Here is a 16,761-nt window from a genome sequence, read left to right as displayed (position 1 = left end):
AATATAGCCCTCTCTCATCAATAATGTGCTCGTAGGGCAGTTATTTCAAGTTGGGGATGAGGAAAAAGAGGCATACTCTCTTGGGGGGCACAGCAAAATCTGGAGGAGGGGGTGGCTGACAAAGTCCTGCAGTAGGTTTTGATATACTTCTCCCAAGGGGAGGTGTCTCCTCCTTCCCCTCCCTTCAACTCCACCCATTGAATCATGGATTCAAATCACTGATTTAATTATGGAACTAACTACTATGAAATGAAATGTTTGACTGTGTTTTATGATTTTATCAAAGGGATATGTGCATTGATCCATCAATGAGGCCAAAAATTCGGAGGTTGTCTGAAACTTACATGGAACAACTTTTTGGACTGGATGATCAACTGGTCAGTATTAGTAACCAGACATTCTAAAATATACATCCCAAGTTTTGATGGAAGTTCTCAAATAGATTTTAGATTTTATAAGATGTACGAGGTCAAACTGTTTTTGAATTGGGGACACTCAGAGAAGTGAAGGAATATCACCCCCCCAACACCCCGCACACAGCCACATTCATAGTAAACTTCCCAAATTTCCAGAAGTATTTAACAGACATTTATTCTTCCTCTTCTGATAAAATCTTTCTATTATATTTTTCCCATTCCTCTTTCTCCTTCTCCTCTCCTCTTGCATCTTTATAATGATAAAACCAACATTATGGAAAGCTTTAAATGAGGATATTGTCCTTCCTTTCTAATCTACTTCCTTCTGTATTCTATCCCTTCTCCATTCTCTTTGCCATCTGCCCAGGGATCATGCTCATAAAGATATGGCCAAACAACGAGAGCTAACTTAAAAGCCAGACCGATTGTTAAAGAAACGAACAACCAGCTCTAACAGCTGGTTTTGATCCTGTACAGAGGGCAAGGAAGTAATTCAGGACACGGAGACTTTTAGAACAAAGACTGTGTATCTGAGAGAAGCTAAAATAGCAAAAGGCATGTGGGGAGAGAAATGCCAACACAAATTACATGTGTGTGGGGCCTTGTGTGATACCTCCAGATCCCAGGCTGGTGTTTTGGTAAACGCAGGCAGGGCTTGGGAGCTGCTGGTGAACTTGGGCGCCGAAAAGTGAAATTGAAGCCTGGGTCAAGGTGGATGCTGAGAGCCAGGATCAGTCTGAAGCATAATTTGGAAGGCTGGGTGGAGGGTCACACTGGATCCTACTCAGTGGTCTGCATCAGAGAGACAGAAATAGAGGGACAGGATATTTCTGTCAAGACTGGGATGATTCTGAGTACCAATACAATGGGAAGAACCCACATGTCCAATCCTAGCTGATCTGTGTTGTGGTGTCTGGGTGTCTTAATGACTTCACTTTATCAGCCATAGAACTTTATCTACTATGAAGTGCAGGTGTCTGCAAACTGTGTTCTCGGAGATGTTTGGGGGCCACCTCAGGAGCTGAGGGAGAGATCCAGGGGGTGGGAATTCAGGGTCTTTCACCCCCACCTTACACTCTAGAACAATTCCACTTTGAATATAATGTCATATGAAAAAAGCTTAAACATCATTGCTAAAAGATACTAAAATTATTAAAAACCACTGACGTAGAGGGGTGAACCTCGTCAATATTTTGAAAGTGATTTTGTAAAATACAATCAGATTATGTTCAATATCTAGCTAGAAGCCTATAGAGAATCTTTTAAAGAATTGCACAGAATTCTGAGACACCATAGCAACTTTAAACCTAAAGTTTTATTAGAAAAAGAATTCTCAGAGATATTTCATGATGTTGAAAGTGCAAAGGATAAAATACAGGAAGCTCATGCACATTTAGAAAGGAGGATGATAATTCATATGTATAGAAAAGATGTCTGCTTCATTTTATAAAGTAGGAAAAGTAGAAACTAGATGTGATTTCACAAAAGGTAACTCTCTAGATGCCTATGATTGCTTTGTTAGAGGGCTCAGCCAAGATTGAATATGGATTAATTCATTTCTCCTTCACCCTCAGAGGAAAATGAAAAATTATTATTTTTTTTTACAAAGGATAAGACACTTTAATCCTTAAAGTTTCCAGTATTTTATTTTATTTATTTATGTTTTTTAACATTTATTTATTTTTGAGACAGAGAGAGACAGAGCATGAACAGGGGAGGGGCAGAGAGAGAGCGAGACACAGAATCTGAAACAGGCTCCAGGCTCTGAGCTGTCAGCACGGAGCCCGACGCGGGGTTCGAACTCATGGACCGTGAGATCATGACCTGAGCCAAAGTCGGAGGCTCAACTGACTAAGCCACCCAGGCGCCCCAAGTTTCCAGTATTTTAAATTATAGTATACTAAATAAATATCAGCTTTGCTTTTTTCCCCCATTTTTCTTTCCTATAGTTTCCTATATGGCTATAATTACTGATGAGAGTTTTTAATGTTTTGACAAAATATTTAAAATATGCATATTTTTAAATGTTTATTTATTTTTGAAAGAAAGAGAAACAGAGTGTGTGTGGGGGAGGGGCAGAGATTGAGGGAGACACACAATCTGAGACAGAATCCAGGCTCTGAGCTGTCAGGACAGAGCCTGATGTGGGATTCGAACCCACAAACTGTGAGATTATAACCTGAGCCCAAATCGGATGCTTAACCGACTGAGCCACCCAGGGACCCTGATAAAACATTTTAAAGATCACAAACAATTGTAATCTTTCCCATTTTTAAGATTGCTTTGTAGGGGGACCTGAGTGGCTCAGTGATTAAAACAGCCGACTTTGGCTCAAATCATGATTTCCCGTTAGTGAGTTGGAGCCTCGCTCGCATCAGACTCTGAGCTGATCAGAGTCTGGAGCCTGCTTTGGATTCTGTGTCTCCCTCTCTCTCTAACCCTCCCCTGCTCATGCTCTGTCTCTCTTTCTCTCAAAAATAAATAATAAACATTAAAAAATTTAAAAAAAAGATTGCTTTGTATTGTCTCAGCATGCTTCTGTCTCCACACTGTTTTGCCTATTTATAACAAAGTATTTGTTTCTATTTGTGCAAACAGAGAAAATTGAATACAGGAAACTGTGAGCAAGCCACATTGTTAGAGAAAAAGTAGGAACTGCTCTCATAATAGTAAATAGAAAGACAGTTTAACTATGTGTTCCAAGATGAAAGAATCAACCATTGTCAGGAGGAAACTAACTTCACAGACTTGATTCTCATTTCTTAGGAAATGAAATCTCCAGATGGGTACTGATTACAAGAAGAAAAGACTTCTATAATATTAAAAAAAATCTTTTTATCATGGAAAATTTTAAACATAACACACAAGCAGAACACCATAATGATTCCTCATCATCCACCTTAAATGACAGTCAACATTTTGCCAATCTTGTTAATTATCTCCCCTTGTCCTTTTTTTTGCTGAAGTATTGGAAAGCAAATCCCAGGAGTTACATTATTTTACCAGTAAATACATCAGTGTGCATCTCTAACAAAAAATGACATTTTTAGGGAACATAGCACAGTGCCATTATCTATGTAATGAAATTAGCAGTAATTTCTGAACATCGCATAGTGCAGATTATATTCAGATATATATATTTCATATTCAGTCCATATTCGAGTTTCCCAAATTGTCTCAAAAATACCTTTTTAAACACGACTCTGTCAAATCAAAATCCATATGGAGTTCACATTGCACTTGGGTATCATATATTTAATACTTCTTGTAATAAACTTTCTTATTTCCCATGCCACTCATTTACTGAGGAAAACATCATTTGTCTTGTAAAATGTCCCACATTCTCATTGTTTCCTCTGGCATCATTTCATTTGTTCTGTTTCTTGTATTTCCTTCAAGTTTGTAGTTAGATCCACAAACTTGATATTCAGGTTCTTTTTTTCCCCTTTTTTTCTCTTGGGGACAAGAATAACTACATGGGGAGGGGTGGTTCTTCCTAGTGCATCACATGGGGGTGCACCCAGAAGTGTGGCAGACCCAGTTTTTATCAATCTTGATTCTTCTAGACATTAACATAATTGCTTATTAGTTTCATCTTACAATACACGCATAATGGTTTTGGAATAACGATACTACAAGATCACTAACAATAAAACTACTGAATGTAGTTTACGAAAAGTATGCAATTCAAAAGAGTTATGCAATTCTTTTTGCCTTTAAGATGTATATATCCTACCAAATATTTTCAGTAAAAATACTTTTTTTGTTACCCCAGATACTTATTTTTTTTGTGCCGATGGCCATCTTTTTTTCTCCTTGATATAATTATGCTTTTCCAATTATGTATAACATTACTTGGCAATAAAAACAGTAAACGATACAACAAAATGAGTGTTCAAAGAATCAAAACAATAAAATGAGTGTTCAGAGTATTGCTTCTATTCCTGCCTTTTTCTCCTCCCTATTCCATCACTGTTTCTAAGTATCCAATGTTAGTAGGTTTTGGTTTATTTATCTAGTTTTTCCATTGTTTCTTTTTGAAAATTATGAGCACATACATTGTATTCTTCTCCCATCAACTTCTTACATTGAAGTAGCAGACTATGTGTCGCTTTTTCTCACTTAATGTGTCCTAGAGATCACTCCCTTTTAAAATGATCCTATGGCTTTTAAAATGATGGTATCATAGGGAGCACTGTGTAACAAATCCTAAAATCTAAATGAAAGATGTGGACTTAAAAGTCTTACTGATGTAACAAAGTTTAACTATGAAAAGGAGACTTAACCTTATGACCCCAGTGGCTAGGTTTTAACCGTTTGGAAGAGGCCAGCAGATCCTATGCCTCAAACAAGAATCAACTGGTCGATAACCACACCCTCTACCCTTCCTGGTTTGCAAAATATCCTTTTCCTTTTAAAATTTGGTAGATTACTCTTCCCTGAGAAGGCATCAAACTAAGTATTACAGTAACCTGGAAGGAATAGAAGTAATGAAGATATGAACTAGATTCATGTTGTTTACTTTAGGATAAATTTAAGTGTAAGGTAAGTAATAATAGTTAATGATAGACCGTTTTTGTATGTTTGTCCACTATGTGTGGCATCTGAGAGTTCTAAAGAACATTTTTATAAGTTTAAATTGTTTCAGGGGCGCCTGGGTGGCTCAGTCGGTTAAGTGTCTGACTTCAGCATGGGTCATGATCTCACAGTCCATGAGTTTGAACCCGGCATCGGGCTCCACACTGACAGCTTGAAGCCTGGAGCCTGCTTTAGATTCTGTGTCTTGCTCTCTCTCTATGCCCCTCCCCTGCCTGCACTCTGTCTCTCTGTCTCTCTCAAAAATAAAATAAAAACATTAAAAAAAAAATTAAAAAAAATGTTTCAGGGACTTTCTTAAAATTTGTAATAAACATTTACATGTTTAAGGAAAACTGATTTTTCAAAGTTGTATTTATTTAAATGTGTTTATTAACACTTAGAGCCCTAAAGTACAAATATCAATCAGTGTCTGTCTCCAGGCACAAGAGCCCAGTGGGCATTAAAGAATCTTTCAATAATTTGCAGAAGATAAAAATAATAAGAAAATTACTCATCATGAAAAATCCAACACTTTACCCACATCATGGTACTGTTATAGACACTACTCACTTTTGCATTAAAGACATGGTTTCATTTTAGTATTTTTGTTATTACTATTAACTTTTCCAGCCCATGAATAATAAAAATATCAGAACTGGGAGGGATTTGTAGTAATGCCTTCAACGCATATTTATAAACCCTGTTCGGGATGTCATAACAAAATTCTACAGACTGGGTTGTGGTTATCAACAACAGAAGTCTGTTTCTCCCAGTTCTAGAGGCTGGGAGGTCCAAGATGAAGGTGCTGGCAGATTTCGTGTCTACTGAGAACCCAGTTCCTAGTTCGTAAACTGCCATCTTCTTGCTGTTACTTCATATAGCAGAAGGGGTGAAAGAACTCCCTGGAATCTCTTTTATAAAGGCACTAATCCAGGGTGCCTGGGTGGCTCAGTTGGTTAAGCATCCAACTCTTTTTTTTTTTTTTATTTATTAAAAAAAATTTTTTTTTCAACGTTTATTTATTTTTGGGACAGAGAGAGACAGAGCATGAACGGGGGAGGGGCAGAGAGAGAGGGAGACACAGAATCGGAAACAGGCTCCAGGCTCTGAGCCATCAGCCCAGAGCCTGACGTGGGGCTCGAACTCACGGACCGCGAGATCGTGACCTGGCTGAAGTCGGACGCTTAAGCATCCAACTCTTGATTTCGGGTCAGGTCATGATCTCATGGTTGGTGAGGCTGGCAGTATGGAGCCTGCTTGGGATTCTCTCTCTCTCTCCCTCTCTCTGTCCCTCTCCTGCTCATGTTCTGTCTCTCAAAATAAATGAATAAACTTAAAAAGAAAAAGAAAAATATAAAGGTACTAACCCCATTCATAAGGGCTCTACCCTCAGGAGCTGATCTCCAAAAGGCCCTACCTCCAAATATTATCACACTGGAGATTAGGTTTCAACATATGAATTTTAGGAGACGCAAACATTCAATCTATAGCAAATCCCATACTATTTTGTTAGCATTCTACAATGATGCTATGTGGGATATTAATGAATTCATGAATGAAGTGAAGAAATGTACTTTAAAATATGATGAGGGCACCTGGGTGGCTCAGTTGGTTAAGCATCTAACTTCGGCTCAGGTCATGATCTCATAGTTCGTGAGTTCCAGCCCCACGTCAGTCTCTGTGCTGACAGCTCAGAGCCTGGAGCCTGCTTTGGATTCTGTGTCTCCCTCCCTCTTTCTGCCCTCCCCAACTTGTGCTCTGTCTCTCTCTCTCTCAAAAATAAACATTAAAAATTTTTTAAAAAATATGATGACATGTTATGATAATTTAATATATAATTCCTTGATTCTTGGATTAACTGAGCAAAAAATGGAATTGTTTACCAGAAGAAAAATTTTGTTATACTAAAAACCAAAAATTATAATATGAAGTTAATGATTTACCTTTATTTTTTGTTTGGTTCTTATCAGAGTCCTAATATTATATTAAGTATTTCAAATATCACAGAAGTAAAACTTTTTTTTCCTATTGGCATTATTTGAATGCATTAGTTTTCTCATATATCATAAATAGATAGTATCTAACAAAGTTAAAAATTAATGGGGACCAATTACTACTAACACTAAAGAGCCATAAATTGAGTATGTTTGTAAGTTAGCATTCATGGTTTGTAATGGTATTTCTTTTTTTTTTTTTTTTCATTACAAACGTTTCCAGGTCTCACCAGCCTGGGGTACAAGTAGAGCAGTGTTGATAGTAACATTCCATATTTCACTGCCTTTAGTCCCTAGCTCACAATTGTAGGAGGTTGGTTTCCCTCAAAATTCCAACCAGTTCTATCTGGGAATCCCAAAGCTGTCCCATGTGAATTCAAGAATTCCTCTTAAGGTCTCTGTCTCAACCCTGTTGGGCTGCCTGAAGGTGAAGCCGTAGTGTGGGTGCTCTTGACCTGAGAGCTCTGAAGTCTAACTGAGGTGGAGCTCTAGTCTTTTTCCACCAGAAATCCTTAAAATGCCAAAACAGTGCTCCTTTCTCTGTTGCTCTACTCAGACCATACCTAGAGGTCACACTGTTTGAAAGAGATGCTTTTATAAAGACCTCGAATAAGTCAAGCTTGCACTTTAAGACTCATTCCAGAAGCGTTTTACCTGCCAAAATGGTACCACCATGTGCCAAGAACTTAAAACTTCCATGCTCCCACTAGCTTTAGAATGAAATGCTTCTTGATAAAATTTTAAGTGGAGGGATTGCATTATTTCAAGATTTGGCATCATGTAAGATGTTTGTAATATTTTTATCACATTATTTCAGATTTTCAACACTTAAAGTTACACAAAACTGGATGCCACTGTGCTGTGGGTGCCACATGGAAGTGGAGGAAATGCCTTCTCTCATTTTGTCTTGTACAGAAGTGCCTCAGAGGAGCAGTTTGTTTGGGTTTTGCCTCCAGTCTCTTCTTCCTTAAAGCTCAGACCTCCAATCCATGGGGCTGTGACAGGAGCTATGCAGCGCCCTGTCCCCACTCCCCACTTCTATCATTCTTCCAGATGATAGAAGAACACTCCCATCAAAACAAATTCACAACAAAAATTTCTGAATTGACTTCTAGAACTTTCTCTGTAAAAATACATTAAAGATACCCAGAAAACTGAATTCATCAGATTTAGCCAGAGACTATGCCTTATTTGCCCTTCATAGTCATTAAATGTTGAAAAATATGTAAAAGGAGAATGAAGAAAAAAGTTTCATATAAAGTTTCATGAAGAGTTTCATCTAAACCGAGTCATCAGTGCTAACACATGACCCTAGTTTAGACCCTAGTTAGACCCTAGTTTGAACAAACTAACTATTTAAGATGTTTGAGGGAATAATTCCAGAGATTTGGATATGGAGTGGGTATTAGATGATATTAAGCAATTATTGTTAATTGTCCAAGGTGGGATAATGGAATTGTGGTTGTGAAGAAAATGTGACTATACTTTAGAAATAGACACTAAAATTTTTGGTTTATATACTTTATATACTACAAAGAGAAAAGGCAAGTATGGCAAAATGTTGACAATGTTAAATGTAGACTAGGGGGTGGTAGGTATTTATTATAATTCTCTGTACATTTGAATTTTTTTACATAAAATATTTTTAAGACTATTTAAAATTTTTTAAATAAAAAATTAAAAATTTTTTAAATAAAATTTTAAAATAAAAAACATTAACATTTTTTAAAAATGTTTATTTATTTTTGAGAGAGAGAGAGAGAGAGAGAGAGAGCGCAAGCAGGGGAGGGGTAGAGAGAGGGAGACACAGAATCCAAAGCAGGCTCCAGGTTCTTAGCTGTCAGCATAGAGCCTGATGTGGGGCTTGAACTCACAAATCACGAGATCATGACCTGAGCTGAAGTATGACATTTAACTGACTGAACCATCGAAGCGCCCCTTTTTAAAACTATTTTTAAGACTTGAGTTGTATTATGCTATATGCAGTATCTTTTTAAAAAGAGATCAACATTCTATTTTACTTATTTTATTTTTCTTCCAAGCTATACAAAATGTTTCCTTGAAACTAGTGTGTTAAGTTGAATGTACTTTCATTGAATCATATTGTATTTCATTGGAACTCAGTTTAAAACAGAGAGCCCTTCTGGGCTGATGGCTCAGAGCCTGGAGCCTGTTTCTGATTCTGTGTCTCCCTCTCTCTCTGCCCCTCCCCCGTTCATGCTCTGTCTCTCTCTGTCCCAAAAATAAATAAACGTTGAAAAAAAATTAAAACAAACAAACAAACAAACAAACAAACAAAAAAAACCAGAGAGCCTTAACATGAGGGATAAGACATATTCTCAGTAGTAATAGTGACTCATCATAGGAATAATTCCTATGGAGGTGGGGAGTGAGCATGAGTATTTTACAAAATTTCATAGGAGATTCTAACACTCCACCCTTTAACTTTCAAAACCATCTCTCATGGCAGAATTTTTTCTTTTATTTCCAGACTCAAAGCTAATCTTATAACTGGACTCTTAGAAATTGTGTGGCGGTCCACCTTTTTTCTCTCCTCCTTCTCTTCTGTTATCACTCGAAAGTCTGTGTGTAGAGGACCTTGTGGGAAATTGGTGGACGTGGTCTGTGAGGGCCTGGAAACAGAGCTCTCACTCTGAGGCCCTCTATACCAATGTCAATTACTTTTTTCCAGCAACTTCCCCACAGTCATTGCTTGAATCCTTTACTCTCCATTTTTAGAAGCCAGATGGCAGGGAATTGGCAGTTTTCCAAGGAAGTAGGTTAGTCCATATAATATTTGTTGAGCTCCTACTCTGTGCAATCCTATCAGCTGGAATTTAAAAAAAAAAGTGAGAGAAAGACTATTTTCTAGTCACTAGCAGCTAACCAAGATATGACAGTCATGCAGAGTAGAAAGCAGTGGGGAAGATGGTGGAGTAGCAGGACCCTGAGCTCACTGAGTCAACAGTTACATGTATTGCAACTGACTTTGAAAGTGACCTGAAGACTGGCAGAACAGATCTTATACAGCTATTTGCAGAGAGAAGTCTGCAAAAAAGGATCGGAGGGGTAGAGATGTGGTTGGGAACCAAACCCCTGGTGTCACTATCTACAAATGGGAGGGACACCACAAGCACAGAGGAGTGATGGGATCAGACCCCACACTAGGGCATCCCTGGCTCTGGGGACCCACATTGGGAAGATGAGTCCTTATAGCATCTGGCTTTGAAAATCCGTGGGACTTCACTCTGAGAGCTTGAAAAATCAGCAGGGCTTGGGCTGCCGAGGTGGCTCAGTCACTTAAGTGTCTGACTCTTGATTTCAACTCAGGCTATGATTCACAGTTCATGAGTTTGGGTCCCGCATCAGGCTATTTGCTGACAACATGGAACCTGCTTGGGATTCTCTTGCTCCTTCTCTCTCTGCCCTTCCACAGTTCGTGCTCTCTCTCTCTTTCTCAAAATAAATAAACTTTAAAAAAAAAAATCACCAGGGCTTAACTCTCAAAAGCTGGATGGCAATAGCAAGCCAAGCCTCTGCCCTTAAAGAGCCAGGATACTAAGTGACTCTCTGGAGACACAGCACAGAAGCAGCAATTTGAAAAGTGCCTGGGTAGCACCTGGGTGTCTCAGTCAGTTAAGCCTCTGACTTCAAGCCCTGCATCGGGCTCTGTACTGACAGCTCAGAGCCTGGAGCCTGCTTCAGATTCTGTGTCCCGCTCTCTCCCTGCCCCTCCCTTGTTCATGCTCTGTCTCTCTCTCAAGAATAAATAAAACATTAAAAAATAAATTAATTAAAATAAATAAATAAACATTTAAAAAATCTTTCTAATAAAAAATACAAAATAAAAGTGCTTGGGGTATACATGAAGAAGATTTATTGACTAATTTGAGGTCATGTGTTGGAAGAGCAGAGATCTGCAGGAGAGTTCTTTGGGAGAAAAAGCTCTTTTTCTTGTCCTTCCTCAGCCTAGATAGTTGCATGCTTGTGGGAGTCAGTCCTAACACTCACCAGCCAGCCCTGGAATTTCTTTCAGCCCTGCCCCATCCAACTCACCTGCCTTGGCAGGTGTCCCACCACACCTGGCAGGAAGCCCTGGCTAGAACCAGCACCTCTCCAAAGTGACTCCTGCCCTGCAGAGGTGGGGAGATGACCCCACACATGACCCCATCTGCAGTTTGTGCACAGGAAACAAGTCTTGCTCATCAGTACACCCACAGCTATCACAGCAACTAATTGCAGATAGCCAGGCTGAGGGCCAGTCCCACCGACCAGCATGCCCACAGCAATCAAGACTCAGCCACAATAGGAGGACACATGCAGCCCACACAGCAGTCACCCTAGAGCCCTTGGTTCTGGTAACCAAGGGGGGACTGAACTACAATGCACCACAGGACCCCATCTACACGTCACTACTTTCAAGACCAATAGCCATAGCTGACCTACCTAATACATAGAAACAGACACAGAGAGACAAAATGGGGGGACAGAAGAATAAGTCCTAATTGATAGAATAAGACAGGGATGCCTGGGTGGCTCAGTCGGTTAAGTGTCTGACTCTTGGTTTTGGCTCAGGTCATGATCTCACAGTTCGTGAGTTTGAGCCCCACATTGGGCTCCATGCTGTCAGCACGGAGCCTGCCTGAGATTTTCTCTCTCCCTCTCTCTCTGATCCTCCTCTGCTCTCTCTGTCTCTCAAAATAAACTTAAAAAAAAAAAAAAGAATAAGACAAAACCACAGAAAAAGAGCTAAACAAAATGGAGGTAGACAATATACTTAATAAAGACCAAAGTAATGATCATTAGATACTCATGGATACTCATTAGAGAGAGGAGTGGATAAACTCAATGAGAACTTCAACAGATATAGAAAATATAAAAACTAGCCAGTCAGAGCTGAATTAGGCAATAGTTGAGATGAAAAATACACTAGAGGGAATCAACAGCAGGTTAGGTGATGCAGAAGAATGGATCAGCAACCCAATCAGCTAAATAGCAAAAGAGAAAAGAATAATAAAAATGGGAATAGGTTAAGGGACACCTGTGACATCATCAAATATAGTTACATTTGGATTACAGGGGTCTCAGAAGAAAAAGAGAGAGAGAAGGGGGCAGAAAATTTATTTGAATCATAGCTGAAAACTTACCTAACCTGGGGAAGGAAACAGACATCTAGGTCTGGGAGGCAAAGAAAGCCCCAAATAAAATGAACCCAAGGAAGCCCACACCAAGACACATAAGAATTAAAATGGCCGCAAAAAAAAAAAAAAAAAAAAAAAAAATCTTAAAGCAGCAAGAAAAAGCAAACAGTTACATGCCAGAAAAAAGCTCCACAAGGCTATCAGGTGATTTTTCAGCAGAAACTTTGCAAACCAGAAGGGAATAGCATTAAAATGCTGAAAGGAAAAAAACCCTACAATCAAGAACACTAATGTTATCATTAATTGAAAGAGAGATATAAGGTACCCAGACAAACAAAAGTTAAAGGAGTTCATCACCACTAAACCAGCTTACAAAAAATGTTAAAAGGAATGCTTTACTTGGAAAGAAAAGACCATACCTAGAATTAAGAAAATTAGGAAGGGAAAAAATTTCACTGGTAAAGGCAAACATACAGTAAAGACAGTAGATTAATCACTTATAAAGCCAATATAGAGGTTAAAACACAAAAGTAGTAAAATCAATTATATCTACAACAATTAGGGGATATACAAAATAAAAAGATATAGACTATAATATGACATACCTAAAACATGAAGGGCAAGTAAAAATTTAGTGCTTTTAAAATGTGTTCAAACTTAAGTGTCCATCTACTTACATAGACTGCTATATACATAGGATGTTATATATGAACCCCATGGTGACCACAATCCAAAAACCTGTAGTAGATGCAAAAGAAATAAAGAGAAAAGAATCCAAGCATAACACTAAAGAAAGCCATTGAGCCACAAGGAAAGAGAGCAAGAGAAGAGAGGAATAAAGAATAACTATAAAAACAACCAGAAAACAATGAACAAAATGGCAATAAGTACATATCTACTACTAATTACTTTAAATGTAAATGGACTAAATGATCCAATAAAAAAGCATAGGGTATGGATGGATGGATAAAAAATGGATAAAATGGATAAAACAGAATGGATAAAAAAAAAAAGCAAAAAAAACCAAAACAAGACCCATCAATATGCTGCCAACAAGAGAATCACTTTAGACCTAAAGATACATATACACTAAAAGTAAAGGGATGGAAAAAGCTATTCCATGCAAATGGAAGTGGAAAAAAAAAGCCAGGATAGCAATATTTATACAGACAAAATGGACTTTAAAACAAAGCCCGCAACATCAAAAAGAAGGGTATCATATAATGATAAAGGGATCAATCCAACAAGAGAATGCAATTGCAAATATCTATGCACACAACATAGGAGCACCTAAATACATAAAGCAAATATTAACAGACATAAAAGGAGGCTGATAGTAATACAATGACAATAGGGGAATTTAACACCCCATTTTTATCAATTAAAAGAGCATCCAGATAGGAAATAGGAAACAGTGACTTTAAACAATGCATTAGGCCAGATGAACTTAAGAGATATACACAGAACATTCCATCCAAAACCAGCAGAATATGCACTTTTCAAATATACACAGAATGTTCTCTAGGATAGATAACATGGTGGGCCATAAGACAAGTGTCAATAAGTTTAAGAAGACTGAAATGATATTAAGCATGTTTTCCAACCACAATGGCATGAAACTAGAAATCCATTACAAGAAAAAAAAATTGGAAAAAATACAAACACACGGAGGCTAAATAGACTACTAAACAACCAACAAGGCAAAGAAGAAATCAAACTGGAAATCAAAAAAATTGACAGAAACAAATAAAAATGGAAACAACGGTGCAAAATCTTTGGGACACAGCAAAAGTAGTTTAAGAGAAAAGTTTATATAATGTAGGCCTACCTTAAGAAACAAACAAACAAAATTCAAATAATTTAACCTTATACCGAAAAGAACTAAAAAAAAAAAATAATAAAACAAACAAACCAAAGTTAGTAGACAGAAGGAAATAATAAAGATTAGAGTGGAAATGAATGAGGTGTGCCCGGATGGCTCAGTCAGTTGAGCATCTGACTCTTGATTTTGGCTTAGCTTATGATCACAAGGTCATGGGATTGAGCCCCACATCAGGGCTCTACACTGAGTGTGAAGTCTGCTTAGGATTCTCTCTCTCCCTCTGCCACCCCCCTCCCCTACTCATGTGTGCTCTCTCTCTTTCTCAAAAAAAAAAAAAAAAAAAAAAAAAAAAGAAAAGAAAAAAAAAAGAGTGGAAATAAATGACAGAGACTAAAAAATAATAGGAAAGATCAGTGAAGCCAAGAGCTGGTTCTTTGAAATGATAAACAAAATTGATAAACCTTTAGTCAGACTTATCAAGAAAAAGAGGATGTAAATAAATATTTTTTTTAGAAATGAAAGAAGAGAAAGAATAACAAACACAGAAATACAAAAGATTATAAGGGAATACTATAAAAATTATATGCCAACAAATTGGACAGCCTAGAAGAAATGAGTAAATTCCTAGAAACATACAATCTTCCAAAACTGAATCAGGAAAAAAATAGAAATTTTGAACAGACCAATTACTAGTAATAAAATTGAATCAGTAATATAAAACCAAAAGCAAACCAAAACAAAACAAAAAATCTCCCAAGAAACAAAAGTCCAGGACTAGATGGCTTTACAGGCAAATTCTACCAAACATTTTAAGAAGAGTTAATACCTATCCTTCTTAAACTATTCTAAAGAATAGAAAATGAAGGAATGCTTTAAATTCATTCTGTGAGTCCAGCATTACCCTGATACCAAAACCAGACACAAATGCTACAAAAAGAGAAAATTACAGGCCAGTATCCCAGGTGAACATACATGCTAAAATCCTTAACAGAATATTAGCAAACCAAATACTACATCAAAGGGATCAATCACCACAATCAAGTGGGATTTATTCCAGGGATGCAATCTTTGCAAATCAATCAAAATGATACATCACATTAACAAGAAGGATTAAAACCCACATGATTATCTCAATAGACGCAGAAGTATTTGACAAAATACACATCTATGCATGATAAAACTCTCAACAAAGTGAGTATACAGGAAACATACCTCAACATAATAAAGGCCATATATGAAAAACCCACAGCTAACGTCATACTCAATGGTGAAAACTGAAGGCCTTTCCTCTAAGACAAGGCAGAAGACAAGGATGTCCACTTTCACTACCTTTATTCAACAGAGTACTGGAAGTCCTAGCCATGGCAATCAGACAACAAGAAGAAATAAAAGGCATCCAGATTGGTGAGGAAGGAGTAAAATTGTCATTGTTTGCAGATGACATGATACTATATACAGAAAACCCCAACATTCCACCAAAAAACTATCAGGACTAATAAATGAATACACCAAAGTTGCAGCATAGAAAATCAATATACAGAAACTTGTTGCATTTTTATACACTAATAACAATGTAGCAGAAAGACATTAAAAAAAAAACACAACTTCACTTACAATTGCATCAAAAGAATACATTACCTAGGAATAAACTTAACCAAGGAGGTGAAAGACCTATACTCTGAAAACTACAAGACACTGATGAAAGAAATTAAAGATGACATACATGGAAGGACATACTACGCTTATGGATTGGAAGACTTAATGTTGTTAAAATATCCATAATACCTAAAGCAATCTACAGATTCAATGCAATCTCTGTTAAAATACAAATAGCATTTTTTACAAAACTAGAATAATACTAAAATTTGTATGGAGCCTCAAAAGACCCTGGATAGCCAAAGCAATCTTGGGAAAGAACAAAGCTAGAGGTATCACGATCTCAAATTGCAAATCAATCAAAAGCAATCTTGGGAAAGAACAAAGCTAGAGGTATCACGATCTCAGATTTTAGGATATACTACAAAGCTATTATAACCAAAATAGTATGGTACTTGCACAAAAATAGACACATAGATCAAGGGACTAGGATAGAGATCCCAGAAATAAACCCACACTTACATTGTCAAATAATCTATGACAAAGTAGGCAGGAATATACAATGGGGAAAAGACAGTCTCTTCAACAAATGGCGTTAGGAAACCAAATACTTACAGCTAAAAGAATGCTACTGAACAACTTTCCTACACCATTCACAAAAATAAACTCAAAATCGATTAAAATCCTTAATGTGAGACTTCAAATCATAAAACTCCTAAGAGAAAACCTAGGCAATGATCTCTCAGACATCAGCCTTAGCAACGTATGTATGGATATGTCTCCTCAAGTAAGAAAAATAAAAGCAAAAATAAATTATTAGGAGTATACCAAAATAAAAAGGTTTTGCACAACAAAGGGAACTAACAACAAGATGAAAAGATCACTACTGAATGGGAGAAGGTATTTGCAAATGATATATCTGATAAGGGCTTAATATCTAAAATATACAAAGAACTTATATAACTCAACACCAAAACCCCACAAATAACCTAATTAAAATGGGCAGAGAACCTGAATAGACATTTTTCTAAACAAGACATATAGATGGCCAGCAGACATTTGAAAAGATGCTCACATTACTCATTATCAGGGAAATACAAATCAAAACCACAATGAGATCACCTCATCAATCAGAATGGCCAGCTAGGAAAGCAAGAAAGAAAGAGGAAGAAAGAAAGAAAGAAAGAAAGAAAGAAAGAAAGAAAGAAAGAAAG

The 16,761-nt window shown here is 37.3% G+C and overlaps 2 protein-coding genes across 2 annotated transcripts in view; one reads left to right on the top strand and one right to left on the bottom strand.

Moving 5' to 3' along the window:
* Positions 1 to 16,761, top strand: part of FBXL13 (F-box and leucine rich repeat protein 13) — a 214,648-nt gene that overhangs the window by 16,211 nt on the left and 181,676 nt on the right. The window contains exon 3 of the mRNA XM_040472848.1: positions 287 to 377. Coding sequence (XP_040328782.1) covers positions 287 to 377 — 91 coding nt within the window. The remainder of the gene's footprint in view (positions 1 to 286; positions 378 to 16,761) is intronic.
* The window catches only part of LRRC17 (leucine rich repeat containing 17), a 112,401-nt gene continuing 96,750 nt past the window's right edge, over positions 1,111 to 16,761 (bottom strand). Inside the window, exon 6 of the transcript XR_005789460.1 lies at positions 1,111 to 1,208. The gene's annotated coding sequence lies outside the window, so the exon portion shown is untranslated. The remainder of the gene's footprint in view (positions 1,209 to 16,761) is intronic.

Source organism: Herpailurus yagouaroundi, unplaced genomic scaffold (assembly GCF_014898765.1).
Source record: "Herpailurus yagouaroundi ecotype Mexico unplaced genomic scaffold, PumYag 100, whole genome shotgun sequence".
NCBI lineage: Eukaryota > Metazoa > Chordata > Mammalia > Carnivora > Felidae > Herpailurus > Herpailurus yagouaroundi.
The sequence above is the reverse complement of the archived record's forward strand: the minus strand, read 5'-3'. Positions and strand labels throughout refer to the sequence as shown.